The 15,185-nt window shown below is 41.1% G+C and overlaps 1 protein-coding gene across 7 annotated transcripts in view; it reads left to right on the top strand.

Annotated features, from left to right (window-relative positions):
• Reps2 (RALBP1 associated Eps domain containing 2) overlaps positions 1–15,185 on the top strand; it is a 218,286-nt gene that overhangs the window by 63,728 nt on the left and 139,373 nt on the right. For all 7 annotated transcript variants that reach the window (XM_029534081.1, XM_021187406.1, XM_029534083.1 and 4 more), the window contains exons 2-3: positions 4,785–4,908; positions 13,934–14,082. In XM_029534081.1, coding sequence (XP_029389941.1) covers positions 4,785–4,908; positions 13,934–14,082 — 273 coding nt within the window. The remainder of the gene's footprint in view (positions 1–4,784; positions 4,909–13,933; positions 14,083–15,185) is intronic.

The raw sequence follows: 15,185 nt of genomic DNA, 5'->3' as shown, positions 1-15,185 counted from the left end.
CTGGGATTAGAGGTGTGTTCCACCATGCCTGGATCTAAACTTGGCTGGGTAGGATCTTGCCCCAAGGTCCCACTCCCTTAATCTGCTATCTCCTAGAACACAGGATTAGGCTCCATTTAACTTCCTGGTGCCCCTTTAATACTCAGACATTATATTTTATATTTTTCCTTTCTCAGCTTACTATGCTTGTTTAAAATGCTGTTCATGAGACTTAACCAGAAAACAGGTGTTTCGGAGACTTCCTTTGCCAGTGCATTTAATCTGAGTCTCTTCACTTTAGCCTCAGGCAGACTCTTCAGACAAGAGCAAAAAGTAGCCACATTCTCCACCAAAATACAACAAAACAGTCTCTAGGCCATATATTGAAAATTTCCACTGACACCACTTGGGTCAGGTCTGCACAATTCAAATTACTCTTAGCAACAAAATCTTCCATATTCCTACTTGGATGGCCCATTAAGCCCCATTTAAAACATTCTACCTCTTTCCAAATCCAAAGTCCCGAAATTCACATTCTTCCAAACAAAAGCATGGTCAAGCCTGTCACAGCAACACCCCACTCCTGGTACCAACTTCTGTCTTAGGGTTTTACTGCTGAGAACAGACACCATGATCAAGGCAACTCTTATAAGAACAACATTTAATTGGGGTTGCTTACAGGTTCAGAGGTTTAGTAGACTATCATCAAGGTGGGAGCGTGACAGCATCTAGGCAGGCATGGTACATACAGGCTGAGCTGAGAGTTCTACATCTTTATCTGAAGGCTGCTAGCAAAATACTGGCTTCTAGGTAGTTAGGATGAGGGTCTTAAAGCCCACACCCACAGTGACACACCTACTCCAACAGGGTCACACTTCTGATAGTGCCACTCTCATAGCCAAGCATATACAAACCATCACAGGCTTATATTACAGTTTGATATATTGAGCAAAATGATATAGGAGTCCATCTTTGCTTGAGTGACTTATTGAAGTGACATTACAAAGCATAAATGAATGGGAAAGGGAAAGCCAGAATACAATTGATTCGCCTCTTCATTTGTTTCCTAAGAGGCTGAAATAAAACCTATGAGCATGTCCTTCAAATTCTTTTCCATGTTGCTACTGAGTGTTCCAGTTGACATCCACTAGGGTATGCTGATCACAAGAAAAAAGATCTCTAGAGTGGCAAGACCTCAGTGTGATACTCTATTCTGATTCTCAGGGCTAGGATGAAGAAGGATGAACAGTTAGGTTTGAACCAGTACTCTCTTAGCCGAATAAGTGGGGAACAGAGCAGTTCAAAATCTCTTGTATTCTTGTAGGAACTCTTGGCTATATGGTATGATATAGCTAAAGCTAATAATTTATTTAAGCAGCTGCTCATAAAGGTAATTACAACACGAGAGAAAACTGCTCTATTTCTGCAGGCTGTATAAACTAACCAGTAGATATTCATTGAGTAGAAAAGTGTACAGCAAACATCATGAAGTAGGATTCCTAGGGAACAGCTATGATAAGACCATACCGTTGACTTATGCTGCACACTGGGGACATGTAACACAATATGGGATAGGCTGGAATGGAAATGATTAACAGTCCCAATAGTGTGTTTCCTTCTTTTGCTTCTTCCTTGCTGAGAAGTGAGCTGTTTTGCCTCCTGATAGACCTCTTGCCCTGATATACTGTCCATAATGGACTGAAATCACTGAAGCTGAGTGAAAGAAAGCCTTCCCCACTTAAGGTGTTTGTGTCAGGTATTTTGTCACAGCAATGAAAAGTCTAACATAGTGTCATGGAATTGCATAAGGCTTCAGAGTTATCATCTGTCATTGGGTAGCTTGAAGAACAAGCCTGGCTGGCAAAGAAACAAAGACACAATTGGCTTCTATGTAGGGGACTCCTGAATGGGTATTGAGAAACAGATTGGTGTCTGGTGTGCTTAGAGCCTTACTTTACATCAGGGTGGGAGTTGTTGGAAGGATGGTTTGGATCAGATAGAAGGGCCTCAAAAGCCATACGCAGGACTGAGTTTTACAGGAAGGAGTTTACACGAGGAGCCTGGGAAGCACTTTGGAACTGTGGAGGGAATGCTGAGGCTGGCAGATAAAGATACACAGTCTAGAGCAGGATGTGAGCCTGGTAAGGTAAGAGCAGAGACTGAACTTAGCAGCTGCAGGGGGAAAGGAAGGGGAGAGGGCAGGGGAGAGAGGGGAGAGTTTCTTAGAGAATTCTTCTAGCCCCTATTTAGACCATTCTGTGGAGGCCTTTAAAAATACTTGAAAGAGAGAAGCATAGTCAAACCTTTGAACTACTCTAAAAATTTATTGTCTTTCAGCTAGGAAAGAAAGTATTATTTCAGCCAAACTGGAATTCATAGGGACTGGTTACACACAGTCACTTAATCTTACAGAAAAAGGTAGGAGGGAAGCAATTTTAGTGGCCTTCCAACTCCTTCTGGAACTGTGTCCGTATTCCTCCCAAATGGCCAGTCAAATGTTCTTATTTGTATCCAACATCCAGTTTAGTGTGCATCTGTAAGTTGTAAGGAAGTTGATTCTATCCATTCCTTTTTGCCATGTCTTGCTTTCCACCTGAGAAAACAAACCCTAGTCCAAAGGTTTGCATTCTATACTGGAAATCTGCACAGTATGTAATCGAAGACAGACCCAGCAGAGTGTGTTGTGTGTTTGGAGTAAGCTCAAGAAGAGAGGCGAAGGAGGTCGCTTATGAAATACCTCCTGCTAATCGAGTAGCTGGATATACCACTTTCTTAACTTTAGATATCATTAAAATATTTCTATCCACACCTTAGAACTTTTCCATGGAGAATTTAATCGGGAAGTACTTTGAATCTTAATGAACAAACCCAACAAAACCACACAGCAAACCCCTTCTAAAACCAGCCTATCTTTTGGATTGCAAAATCTCAGGCTGAGGAGGCTCCACTCCATAGTTAACTCCAAAGGTTTATAACTCTTTTCTCTCCTTTGAAGCTTGTGTATTTCAGAAAGGTCTTGGTATGTCTAGGAGGTTTGGTGTACAAAGAGCAAGACGTGGCCTAAGACCTGACTGTGTGTATATGTGTCTATCCTATTTTGGATAAAGTGCAGTGATTCTAACAGTATACATCAAAATATAGAACCAAATGAAAATAAGGTGGTTTTCTGATGTCAGATACAGTGAGTCTTAAAGTGCCATGATGAGTTTTACCAGCAATTTCAGTTACCTGTTGTAAAACACTTTATACATCGAAATAGTAGCTACAGTAAAGAAGTAGCTCTAAGTCAATTTGATAGTAAATTCCTATTTTTAAGAAAGTGTTTTATTACATTTTTTTTATTCCTCTCATATGTGGATACACATAGCATGGATGCATGTATGCCTATAGGGGTTGGTTCTCTCCTTTCTTCATATAGATTCTGGGAATAAAACTGAGGTGGTCAGGTTTTCTGGCAGTGTCCCTGCCTGCTGAAACATTGTGGTGACCCCCTTTATTAATACTTTCTAAAATGTAATTGTTCACTTTATGAAATAGAGTTCATTTGTTTACCTACCAAGGACTGTAGTTTTTTATAAGTGGAGTTATCCTGTAAGATAACTTTCTTGATGCTGCAGCTACATGGGCGCTCTAGGTCATGTTTTCCATGTACAGCCTCATGTATAACTTAACATGTGTAACTTACATATTCATAGTAGTGGACAGATTATGAAACTCACCTCCATTTTATTTTGAGTGTAGATTTCATTCACTATGATTGAGAATTGATTGTATCTTGGGTGGCTACTTTTTGTGTTGGGAGGTAAAAATGTCCCTGATCTTGAAGAGAATACATGTTAATGGGAAGCAGAGTGAAAGAGAGAACGAGAGTAGAGCGGACAGTACAGAAATTTGAATCAACCATCACAAACCTGGCTTCAACAATGATTAACTCTTGGTTCTGCCTCATTTCCCCACATGTGCCTCATTTCTCTACATGCTCATTTTCTCTTCCTTTCTCCTTTTAAATACCTCCAAGACAATGTATCATGAGATGAGTATTTTTAGTCATTTGAATAATGTGCTTTCAGAATGCACTGGGGAAAATAAACTATTCTACCCAAGAGTTTAGGAAGGATCTGTAGAAGAGAAATAGTTGAGTTCAGTCTAGGTGTGAAGGAAGATACTCTCATTATAGGGGGCAGAATGGGACCATCAGTTATTGTACTATTAAGTATTTAGTACATAGTGCTTTTTTGTTTCTCTGCAATGGGCACTTGAAATATAATTTACTAAGAAGTGACTTTGACTTGTTAATGTTATTTTGTGGTACTGGGGTTAAATGTAGGGCTTTGTGCATGGTAGGTAAGTGTGCTCCCACTGAGTCTCATTCCTAGGTCTTGACCAGTTACCATTCAATTTTGGCAAGCCAGGATAATACCTGAGCAGTGGTAATGACTAATCTGTTCTCGCTTCACTCCAGTGATCTTTCAGACTTCATACATTCGAACCTTGAAAAGTCATCCATTCTCTTTTATGAGAAGAGGAACAGCCAGTGTTTGTCATCTTTATTTTTGTCTTCAAAAGAGGAGGAATAATCAGTTCTGAAACATAGTGAGTAGGCAGACATTAACAATTTCAATAAAAAACCCTCTCTGTAAACTAGAGGGAAAAACCACTTGACCATTGCATACATCTAGGCTCCTGGGGGTACTTTTTGGTTAATTATACTGTGAAAATGTCAAGGTTTCATCATGTAGCTTTGCCTCATTTTTCCTGTTATGAAATGGGCTTTTCAGTATCCTTTTTCTTTTTGTCTGTTTCAGATCACAGAACTGTGTGGTGCAAAGCGGGTCGGTTATTTTGGCCCAACACAGTTTTATGTTGCCCTGAAACTGATTGCTGCAGCACAGGCTGGCCTCCCTGTGAGAACAGAGAGTATTAAATGTGGTGAGTAGCTTACATTTATATGTCTCATTGTCTGCAACACATTTCTTATCTGTGTGAATCTTTTTGGTGTGTCTGAGGTGTGTTCTCTCAGCTTTTGTGGAATTTCTCCCAGCTTCCTCTTACCTTCAATGTTAAATAATGTAAGGTAACTCACCGGGTAGCTTCAGCTGCTGTTTTCTTTTTCAGATGGGAAAAAAATTCATAATGACCTGGGATTAGAGTCTTTCATCTGGCAGTTAAGGTAGATCTTATTCTTTAGCAAGATGACATTGGGGCAGGAATTCTCCAGACTGTGGCAAAATAATAACATCCCATTTAATTTCTACTTGAGGTGCCAGTAATATCATGTAAGGCTCTGTTAGGGATTAGGATGGACTAATGAAAGAGTGACATGGACCTGGCTGTCCTTCTCTCTCCTCCACTCCTGTCTGTTCCTCTTTTAAATCTCTATTCCTGAATTAGCTGTTCCGATGGCTTAGGGCTTACCCAGATTTTGGCAGAATGAATTTATCTTCTCAAGAGTTCTCTTCTGCTTTTTATTTTTTGGGTTCCTTTCTCATGCTGGGATGAAACCCAGGGCATCTCGTGCATGTGAGACAAGGGTCCCACCACTGAGCTCTGTCCCTTGCCTTCTTGGCATTCAGAAGATCTAGGTGGTGACACATGGGGAAGACATTTTAATCATTTGTCACTCTAAACTAAATCAGTCAGAATTCAGATTCCCTGGAAGTGCTCAAGGAAATTGTGCAGAAGTCCTTCTAGTCTGCTTGTCACCCATCTCTTGAGAATCACCTGGAGTGCTTTAAGTACAAAGTGAAAAGATGTCAAGTTTTTATTTAATTAGCCCGGGATCCATCCAGGGTAGTGGGACTTTTGGGAGTTCCGTTGGTGATTCTTACATGGAACTAAAGTTGAAAGTAACTTCTCATGAAAGTCATGTGAAACATTTCCAAGAACTTGGCATATGGTATGAATATATATTTCATGATAGTGGCATACAGGGCACACCATTTAAGGAAACACATATCAGTATTGTTTAAGTGCTAAATATGCATTTACATGACCCTAATGGTTAATGCCTCCCTTATGTTGATACTAAGCATTTCTGTAGCCTCACCCTGGTGGCAACTAAAATTAAAAGGATAACTGAACAGTTTGCCAGGGAAGTAGGAGTGCGATTTATGGAACATAAAGAATTCCTTCTGTCTTTCCTTTCTAGAGACTGAACATGTGTGCGCACTAAGGGAGGGTTAGACACGATGCAGGGTAGGATTCTTAACTTTTTTGTGGGTGCCACAAACCATTTTGGCAAATCCTTCTTGGGCTTAATTTATTTATTTTTTATTTTTTTTGAGACAGGGTTTCTCTGTGTAGCCCTGGCTGTCCTGGAACTCACTCTGTAGACCAGGCTGGCCTCGAACTCAGAAATCCNCCTGCCTCTGCCTCCCAAGTGCTGGGATTAAAGGCGTGCGCCACCACAAATTTATTTTTATTTTAGGGTCCTGGAATCAAACCCAGGGCCCTGGCCATATTAAGCATATACTTTTCTACTGTACTTCACTCCAGGCCAGAACAATGTTTCAAATATGTCCAAAGGAATAAAATTATAAAGGAAACCTATTAACATGTCTATAGCAATATACATGCTTCTTTTTAAAAAAACATTTTCTAATTTATTCTTTATTTTTTTTCTTTTTTTTTTACAGTTCAGACTTTATCCTCCTTCCGGTCCACCATCTGACTGTTCCACATCCCACACCTCTCCCCCTGTCTCTAAGAGGATGCCCCACCTCCCTCCTCTACTCCACCAGACCTCCCCACTCCCTGGGGCCCCAAGTCTCTCGAGGTTTAGGTGCATCTTCTCTGACTGAGTCCAGTCCTGGCAGTCCTTTGCTGTATATATGTTGAGGGCCTCATATCAGCTGGTGTGTGCTGCCTGGTTAGTGGCTCAGGGTCTGAGAGATCTCAGGGGTCCAGGTTAGTTGAAACTGCTGGCCTTCCTATAGGGTCACCCTCCTCCTCATCTTCTTCCAGCTTTTCCCTAATTCAACCACAGGGGTCCCCAGCTTCTGTCCATTGGCTGGGTGTAAGTATCTGCATCTGACTCTTCCAGCTGCTTGTTGGGCAGTCATGTTAGGCCCCTGTTTGTAAGCACATCATAGTTTAAGTAATAGTGTCAGGCCTTGGTGCCACCCCCTGAGTTGGATCCCAATTTGGGCCTGTCACTGAACCTCCTTTCCCTCAGTCTCTTCTCCACTTTTGTTCCTTCAGTTCTTGCAGACAGGAACAATTCTGGGTCAGAGTTTTTGACTATGGGATGGCAAACCCATCTCTTCACTTTCTACTGGAGGTGGACTTTACAAGTTCCCTATCCCCACTGTAGGGCATTTCATCTAAGGTCCCTCTCTTGAGTCTGAGAGTCTCTCGTCTCTCAGCTCTCTGGTACATTCTAGAGGACTCCCCCTCTACCATCTACTTCCTGATGTTGCCTGTTTTAATTTTTTCTTCTGACCTTCAGGGCTTCAGTCCTGTTCCCTCCAATATCTGATCATGTTCCCCTTTTCCCGTCCCTGTAGCGTTTCCCACCCATATCCCTCTCTCTCTCTCTCTCTCTCTCTCTCTCTCTCTCTCTCTCTCTCTCTCTCTCTCTCTCTCTCTCTTCTGTGATTCTTCTTTATTAAATGCATTAAATAAAAGTTCTTGCAGTGGTTGAAACAGCTGTTACAGCTGCAGAGCAGTAATGAACATGTTTACAACTGTAATGACATAAAATGATGCCATAGGAGTTGGCTGCCTCCACGCTTAATGGAAAGAAGGGTTTTGACTTCACTTAGGGTATAGGAAATAAAGCAATGGGTTTTCCTACTCTTCTCCAGGTAACTCTGACCCAGAATTGTTCCTGTCTGCAAGAACTGCAGGAACAGAAATGGAGAAGAAACTGAGGGAAAGGAGGTGCAGTGACAGGCCCAAACAGGGATCCAACTCAGGGGGGTGGCCCCAAGGCCTAACTTGATTTCTTTTCTATAGTCCCCTTGGGATCTCTGAGCTTTGCTAGTGCAATGGTATGGTTCCTGTTATCTTCAGGACTGTGTTTCTCCAAAATGGCTCCTACTCTGTTGGTAGTTTGGCACAATTTGCAATTGAAAGAGAGAGAACTGAGTAGGAAAGATGAGTTATTTATAGCACGAATACAGTTGTTAGGCATCCTTTTAATGAGTTATGGTTTGGGGTAAAACACTTCATTGTTTTTGAGGCTGCTTCTCACTCTGTGGCCCAGAATGGCCTTGAGCCCATGGTGCTTCAGCCTCCCAAATGACACCTAGGCTTAAAATTCTCGGCAAAGTCAAAATGTGGCAACTTTATGTTGGTCCTTGGTAAGATGGTAGAAATATTTACTGTTCTATGAAATCACAAAATTTGTGAGCCATGTTATAATTTCAAACATACCAGTGTAAAGATCCTTAGGCAAACCATCTTACTGTTGTGGTTCCTGGCTGGAAAATGGCCATTCTCAACCTAGGGGACTTTGTACCTTCAGGAGATTTCAGCCAGTGTAGACCAACATTTTTGTTTGTTCTAAGACAGGAGAGGATGCTATAGTCATCTAGTGGGCAGAGGCTAGGGATGGTACTAAATGTCCTACACTGTATAGAACAAGGTCCCTTGCTCCACAGTAACAAACTGTCCAGTCTAATATGCAAGGAAGTACCAGCACTGAGAAAGTTGCCTGCAAGATGAGGATCAAGCCGTTTTAGGCGTGATGGGCTTTCTAATCCTGCTGCCTCCCTGGCCTTTAGATCCTGAGTGAGGTGGAAAGATTTTGGAGCAGTGATTCTTGATTCACTGGGTTTTTTCTCTCTTCAAACAAGAATTATTGGATCCAAGAAAAACAGAAGCAGAGGGCTGGAGGGGAGGGGGAGATGCTGTGCACTGCTTATTTGGCAGACTTTATCTTTGAAGGCTAGAAGAGAATCTTTTGGGTGGGACAAGTACTTTGTAGAAAAGACAACTCCTTAGGGTGGGTGGATAGGATGGGGTGGGGTGGGGTGAGAATCCCAGGGGGTAAGGAAGGAGCCAAGTGAGCCTGCTGTGTTTGCAATTCCTTCCTTAAGCAGAGATTAAGGAAGGACATTTGAATACTAATTACTCTGTTGGGATTTCCCTTTAAGCCAAAGTCAATTGAGCCCTTTTGCCTAATGCTTTGCCTAAAGCCTCAGTTCTTTTTCTTTTTAACATTCAGTGGCTCTTTTAGTATCTTCCTTCATACCTTCTCCCCCGCTCAGCCTTCCTATGGGGATCTAGAGCAGCTCTGAAGAAATGCCCCTGTGCATAGTGATCCCCAACTGTATGGGTGACCAGTTGTGTTTTCTAGGCATGCCTTCTCTCCACACCCACCCATGGACTCAGCTTTTCTGTTGCCTCCTCCCTCTTCAAGGTCATGTCCAACCTTATGAGCAGTACTTCTCTCTCTCTCTCTCTCTCTCTCTCTCTCTCTCTCTCTCTCTCTCTCTCTCTCTCCCTCTCCCTCTCCCTCTCCCTCCCTCTCTCTCTCTTAGAATTATTTATTTATTTTATGTATGTGAGTACACGGTTGCTGTCTTCAGACACACCAGAAGAGGGCATCAGATCCCATTACAGATGGTTGTGAGCTTTATGTGGTTGCGGGAAATTGAACTCAGGACCTCTTCTGGAAGAACAGTCAGTGCCCTTAATCCCTGAGCCAACTCTCCAGCCCTGAGTAGTACTTTTCACCTTTGTTTATTTATGCTTGTTACAGAACTCTCTCGTAGAATTTTTTATCTTAAAAAAACCCACAAAATTACATTTAGGTGTGTGTGTGTGTGTGTTGATGTGCATGCATGTGCTTGTGCATGTGTTGTGTGTGTGTGCTTGTGTATACATGTTACAGTATATGTGTAGATGTCAGAGGACAACTTTGGGAAGTTGGTTCTTTTCTTCTACCACATGGGGCCCAGAGATCAAACTCAGGTTGTCACACTTGATGACAAGCATCTTTACATGCTGAGTCATCTTGCTGGCCTATCTTTGACTCATCTTTTATCTAGTAATAGCTCTGGATCTTACCGGGAAACTACACACTGACAATGGGGAAAAGGAGTAATGGGACATGAAAGAAAATTTGGTATTTTAATTTATATGTTGGTTCTCCCTCCCTTTCCTGTCTCACACACAAACATGCAAGTCAAAACTCTTCAAATGGTGCATTCTAATGATCTGTATAAAGTATAACTACATACAAAATACCCTTTGTATTATTTGAGGAAAACTCACTCACTTGCTCGCATTTAACATTATAATAGTTCTTATTAAGATGCAGATTTCTGACCACAGTGACCCATTTTCCTTGTGGCTTATTCATTCCAGTATGGTGGCCAAGAGCCATGTGTGTCTCCTGAACACTTAAAATATGATAAGCATTGAGGTATGAAGTAAGAGTTTGAAGAGTTTTCACTAAAAGCAAATATCAACTATTCCATTGATTTAACTATAAACATGTTTTGGCTGCACTTGGAATCAAAGCCAGGGATTTGAGCATGCTAGGCAGAGTGCTTATGTCTCTGGGCTTTTCAGCTTCCTTCACCATTTTATGTCATATGTTGAAATAATGATACGGGGTTAAAATAATTAATTTGACATTTTTATATATTCATCTAAAATTAAAAATTCTTGTTATAAAATTCATATGGCACACAATTTTCCCCTCTTAACCATTTTATGTTTGAAATTTAGTAGTGTTCTTTTTAGAATTACTTATTTTATTTATGAGTACAGTGTCTCTGTCTTCAGACATGCCAGAAGAAGGCATTGGATGCCCATTATAGATGGTTGTGAGCCACCATGTGGTTGCTGGGAATTGAACTCAGGTCCTCTGGAAGAGCAGTCGGTGATCTTAACTGCTGAGCCATTTCTCCAGCCCCAAAATCTAGTAGTGTTAAGTCTATTTATTTTGTTGTACATGCAGTTCCTAGAAATTTTCTACCTCCCATTATACAATGGAAAATCTGATTAAACAACTACCCATTTCCCTGACATTCCTTATCTCTGGTAACCACTCTACAAGCTTCTACTTGTTTGAGTTTTACTACTCTTGATGTAGGTGGAATCATATAGTATTTGGGTTTTGTGACCAACTTATTTCACTTTGACTTTTTCCTTTTTTGTGATTTTTCTCCCTCCCTCCCTCTGTATGTGTGTTGCATGCATGTGTCTGTGTGTGCACACCTGTACATGTGTGTAGAGGTCCATGCCATCAGTCATTATCTACTGCTGTCCACTTTGCTGTTTGGAGATAGGGTCTTTTATTGAATTGGAGAATGTTTGCTCTTTGAGCTGCACTTGCTGGCCAGCAACTTATTGGGATATTCCCATCTCCTTCCACAGTGCTGGAGTTACAGGCACACACAGCCATGCTCAAGTTTGTACATAGCTTCTGGGAATTTGAAATGATTCTGGAGAAATGCCATAGCCAAAGTGTGAGAATGTGTGAAGTGACAGTGTCCTTAAGGGTTTGGTGAAGTCCTGTATAGCTGTTAATGTTTGTTATGCTGCACTTGCATTCCATTGTTCCCCAGACCGAATGCATTGGCCAGGGAGCTTATAGATACCAAGCATCTTTTGCCTTTTTTCTTTTCCTGAAGAGATACTTGAAGTAGAGTTATCTTTTCATGGCTGGACCACAGTAGAATGTTTTGTATGCTCTTGTCTGTGTTTTTGCATCCATTTTGCAGACTGAGCTGAAAGACAACTTTCTGAGAACAGTCACAGGATTGGCTTCTGTGTGAGTCACTGAGGCTTTGGAGTTGTCCTTGTTTCCCTTTTTGCTCAGGTCCCCATACTTGCAGAGAAAGTGCCTTTGGTCATTGAATAAAAATATCTAGGGGACTTGGAAGATGGCAGTTAAGAGCTCATGCTCCTCCTACCTTGTCTGTCATGTGTTAATTTAATTAAGGTGGGATATAAGAGTCCAAGCAACGAGTAAAAACCGACCTTCTGTGATCACTTGGCATACATCACTGTATAGCACTGTTTAGTACATGCTTACTAATTAATTTTCTATAAAGCTTCACTATCAAATTCAGTGTACAGATGACAAAAAATATTCAGACCAAAGATATGAAGTTTTACCTTCTTAAAAGCTTGTAGCAGCCTCAGTGAGATGATACTGTCATGAGTTGCCAAGGATAAGATATATGGTTACAGTTCTGCTAAGTGACAGTTGTTTAAAATCCCAGGACTGAAGAAAGTCCAGGAAGAATTCAGCCATATTGTGTCTTTCACTGTCTGCTGGCCATCTGGAGGAGAAAGCTTGTTTCCTAGGCAAATGATTCTGGAGAAATGCCAGAGCCAAAGTGGGAGAACGTGGGAAGTGACAGTGTCCTTAAGGGTATCATGGAGTCCTGGTACAGCTGTTGATGTTTGGAATGCTATATTTGCAATACATTGTTCACCAGACCGAATGCATTGGCCAGGGAGCTTATAGATACCAAGCATCTTGGGTTTTTTGTTTGTTTGTTTGTTTGTTGCTTGAAGAAATATTTGAAATAGACAGAAGTTTCATGGTCCAGAGTAGAAAGTATTTTGTATACTCTTGTCCTGTATTTTAGATCCATTTGTGAGACCCATCTGAAAGAGCTATTTCTGTGAACAGAGCCACAGAATCGGCTTCTGTGTGACTCACCAAGACTCTGGAGTTTCTTTTTACCTTTTCCCTTTTGAAATCCATTTCTGCCTTCAGTGCTGGAGAGCTGCCCATGGTTGGGAAATATTCAAACATTAAAAATGGTGACCATCTTTCTTTAGAGAGGGGTCTTGATTTAAGTTTTCAAGTTGATTTATCTATTTATGTCTCCTGGGTCCTTAGCTGATTGATCACACAGGGATTTGTCATAATTGCCTACCTCTTTGAACCAAATGTGGACATAGCAACTAAAAATAAATATGTGGATAGTAGGGCCTTCTTTGCCTGGGGAGTAGCATACTTGCTGTTGCTAAGATGTTTCCTGGCTTTAGCACAGCATCCATCATTGGGAGCACAGCTGTGTTTTTGGAGTGGAGGGATGACAGAAGTGCATAGGCACACTGGGAATTATCCTAAACAATGGCTACAGATGCAAATCATTATGCTTAATACACAACATCATCCTTATTTGTGTGGATCTTTGTGTCACATGTTTGTGTGTGACTTGCTGTGCTGAGAACTAGAAGCATGCCAAAGAATAATTTTCATTTTCAGAATAGTTTGTCAGAATTTGAAAGATAAGTAAATATACCAGGCAGACCATTTTTGCACTGTGAGTGGCCAGTGGTTTTGACTTTAGAATGGCAAAATGTTAGAATAATTGCTCTGACTGCATAATACTTTCTTATCAACAGGCAAACAGAGATTGAGTGTGAAAATTCAAAAGAATTATATTGAGTGCGAAGCTATTTAACCCAGTAAGTTTACCCCAGGAATGGGGGTCATTAATATAGGTCACTGGCAAGAACCAGCTTGCTTGGGTTCAAACTGCATCTTGCCCAGAGATGAGTTGTGTAGTCCTGGGGGACATTATGTAGCTTCTTCACATCAGTTTCTACAGCTGTAAAGGGAGTTCCTAATGCTAGTTTATCTTGAAGAATTGCTGTGAAGATAAATGGGTCGGTATTTGCAGTCCCCTAACACTGCATCTGGTGTATTTAAGCTATCACGTTGCCTCTTGTTTTGATAAAATTTCACATCTTTTTCCCCCCTCAGGATCAAATGGGAGCTAGTCCCAAACCTGAATTTTTTCTGTGATGATTCTAGCAGCATGGAAAAATGTTATGCTGGAATACCTTGGTTAAGCATTACATTTCTTTCTTGTGACATTATTATAGAACTCTCCATTGTGCCTGAACTAAAATTTAAACTATATTTAGTGCTCTGGAATTTTCCCTTAAATTGATTTATTTTGGGCATTGAGCTCCACATTTTGCAGTTTTAAGATAAAGCCTCACTTAAGCTTTTCTACTTCTGCTTTTAAAGAACTGCCTCTGCCTCGCTTTGTGATGTCGAAGAGTGATGGTGAGATAAGGTTTGGGAACCCAGCTGAGCTGCATGGACCGAAGGTTCAGATTCCATACTTAACCACAGAGAAAAATTCCTTCAAAAGAATGGACAGTGAGGATAAGCAGGTAAAGGTGTCTGGTGTGGCATGTTCATTTGATTCTGACTGCGAGGCCTCATGTAGCACAGCCTCTTGTCTTTGCCAAACTCCCAGCAAATATTACCATCTGGAACACAATTACAGACTTGGAAGTTAGCCAGGAAAGTTTTCTTGTAGCAAGAAGAAGCTGACACACAGGAATTACTGCTAGCCACCCACTGACCCTTTAGAATCTGCCTTAGTGTAGAATTGTACCTCAAATAGTGCCATTAATTTAACACACTTATTTGATTTATCTAGGTCAGTGGTTTTCTAAGTGGGTTCATTGAGCTGTAACTTCTCAACAACATGGAAACAAACAACAAAGCTAAAACCAAACGAAAAAATGGTCTGTCTAGGAATTAGCAAGTGCTCCCCTCCAAAAAGAAGCCCTGAGGGAGACTATGCTCAAACATGGTTGGGAAGTATGTCTTCATATCCCATTCGTATGGGATAGACTAAGTCAGCCTTGGAAGTTTACAGTGTATATCAACAGGCAGGTTCTATTGTAAAGCCACCTGGAGATCTGTTTACCAAACTCTTTTTTTAAAAAAAAAAATCAGGGAATCCTTTTTTGGGAAATGTATGTGGAACAGCATCTCTGCAAATGCTATTACCCACTTACCAGGCTTGGAACCAGAATAGGGAGGATGGGTTTTTAAAATCAGGCCACTGATTGTAGTCATCAGGTGGTGATTAATAAAGACAAAAGGATGCCATTTATAGTGGGCCTATCAGGAAGAGACCAACAGTCATCATGAGATAACTCATTCTTTTGATAAAGAGACATGCAGAGAATCAGATTATATTCAACAGTGTCTTCTGTAAGGTAAAGGCACATGCTATATTTTAGGAAAAATTGAACCAAGATGTTTTAAAATGCAATGAATATTAGATAGTGTACTGGCTAGCTTTGTGTCAACTTGACACAGCTGGAGTTATCACAGAGAAAGGAGCTTTAGTTGGGGAAATGCCCCCATGAGATCCAGCTGTGGGGCATTTCCTCAATTAGTGATCAAGGAGGAGAGGCCCCTTGTGGGTGGGACCATCTCTGGGCTGGTAGTCTTGGGTTCTATAAGAGAGCAGGCTGAG

The sequence above is a fragment of the Mus pahari genome, chromosome X (assembly GCF_900095145.1).
Source record: "Mus pahari chromosome X, PAHARI_EIJ_v1.1, whole genome shotgun sequence".
In the NCBI taxonomy this organism is placed as follows: Eukaryota; Metazoa; Chordata; class Mammalia; order Rodentia; family Muridae; genus Mus; species Mus pahari.
This window is presented reverse-complemented; position numbering and strand designations above follow the sequence as displayed.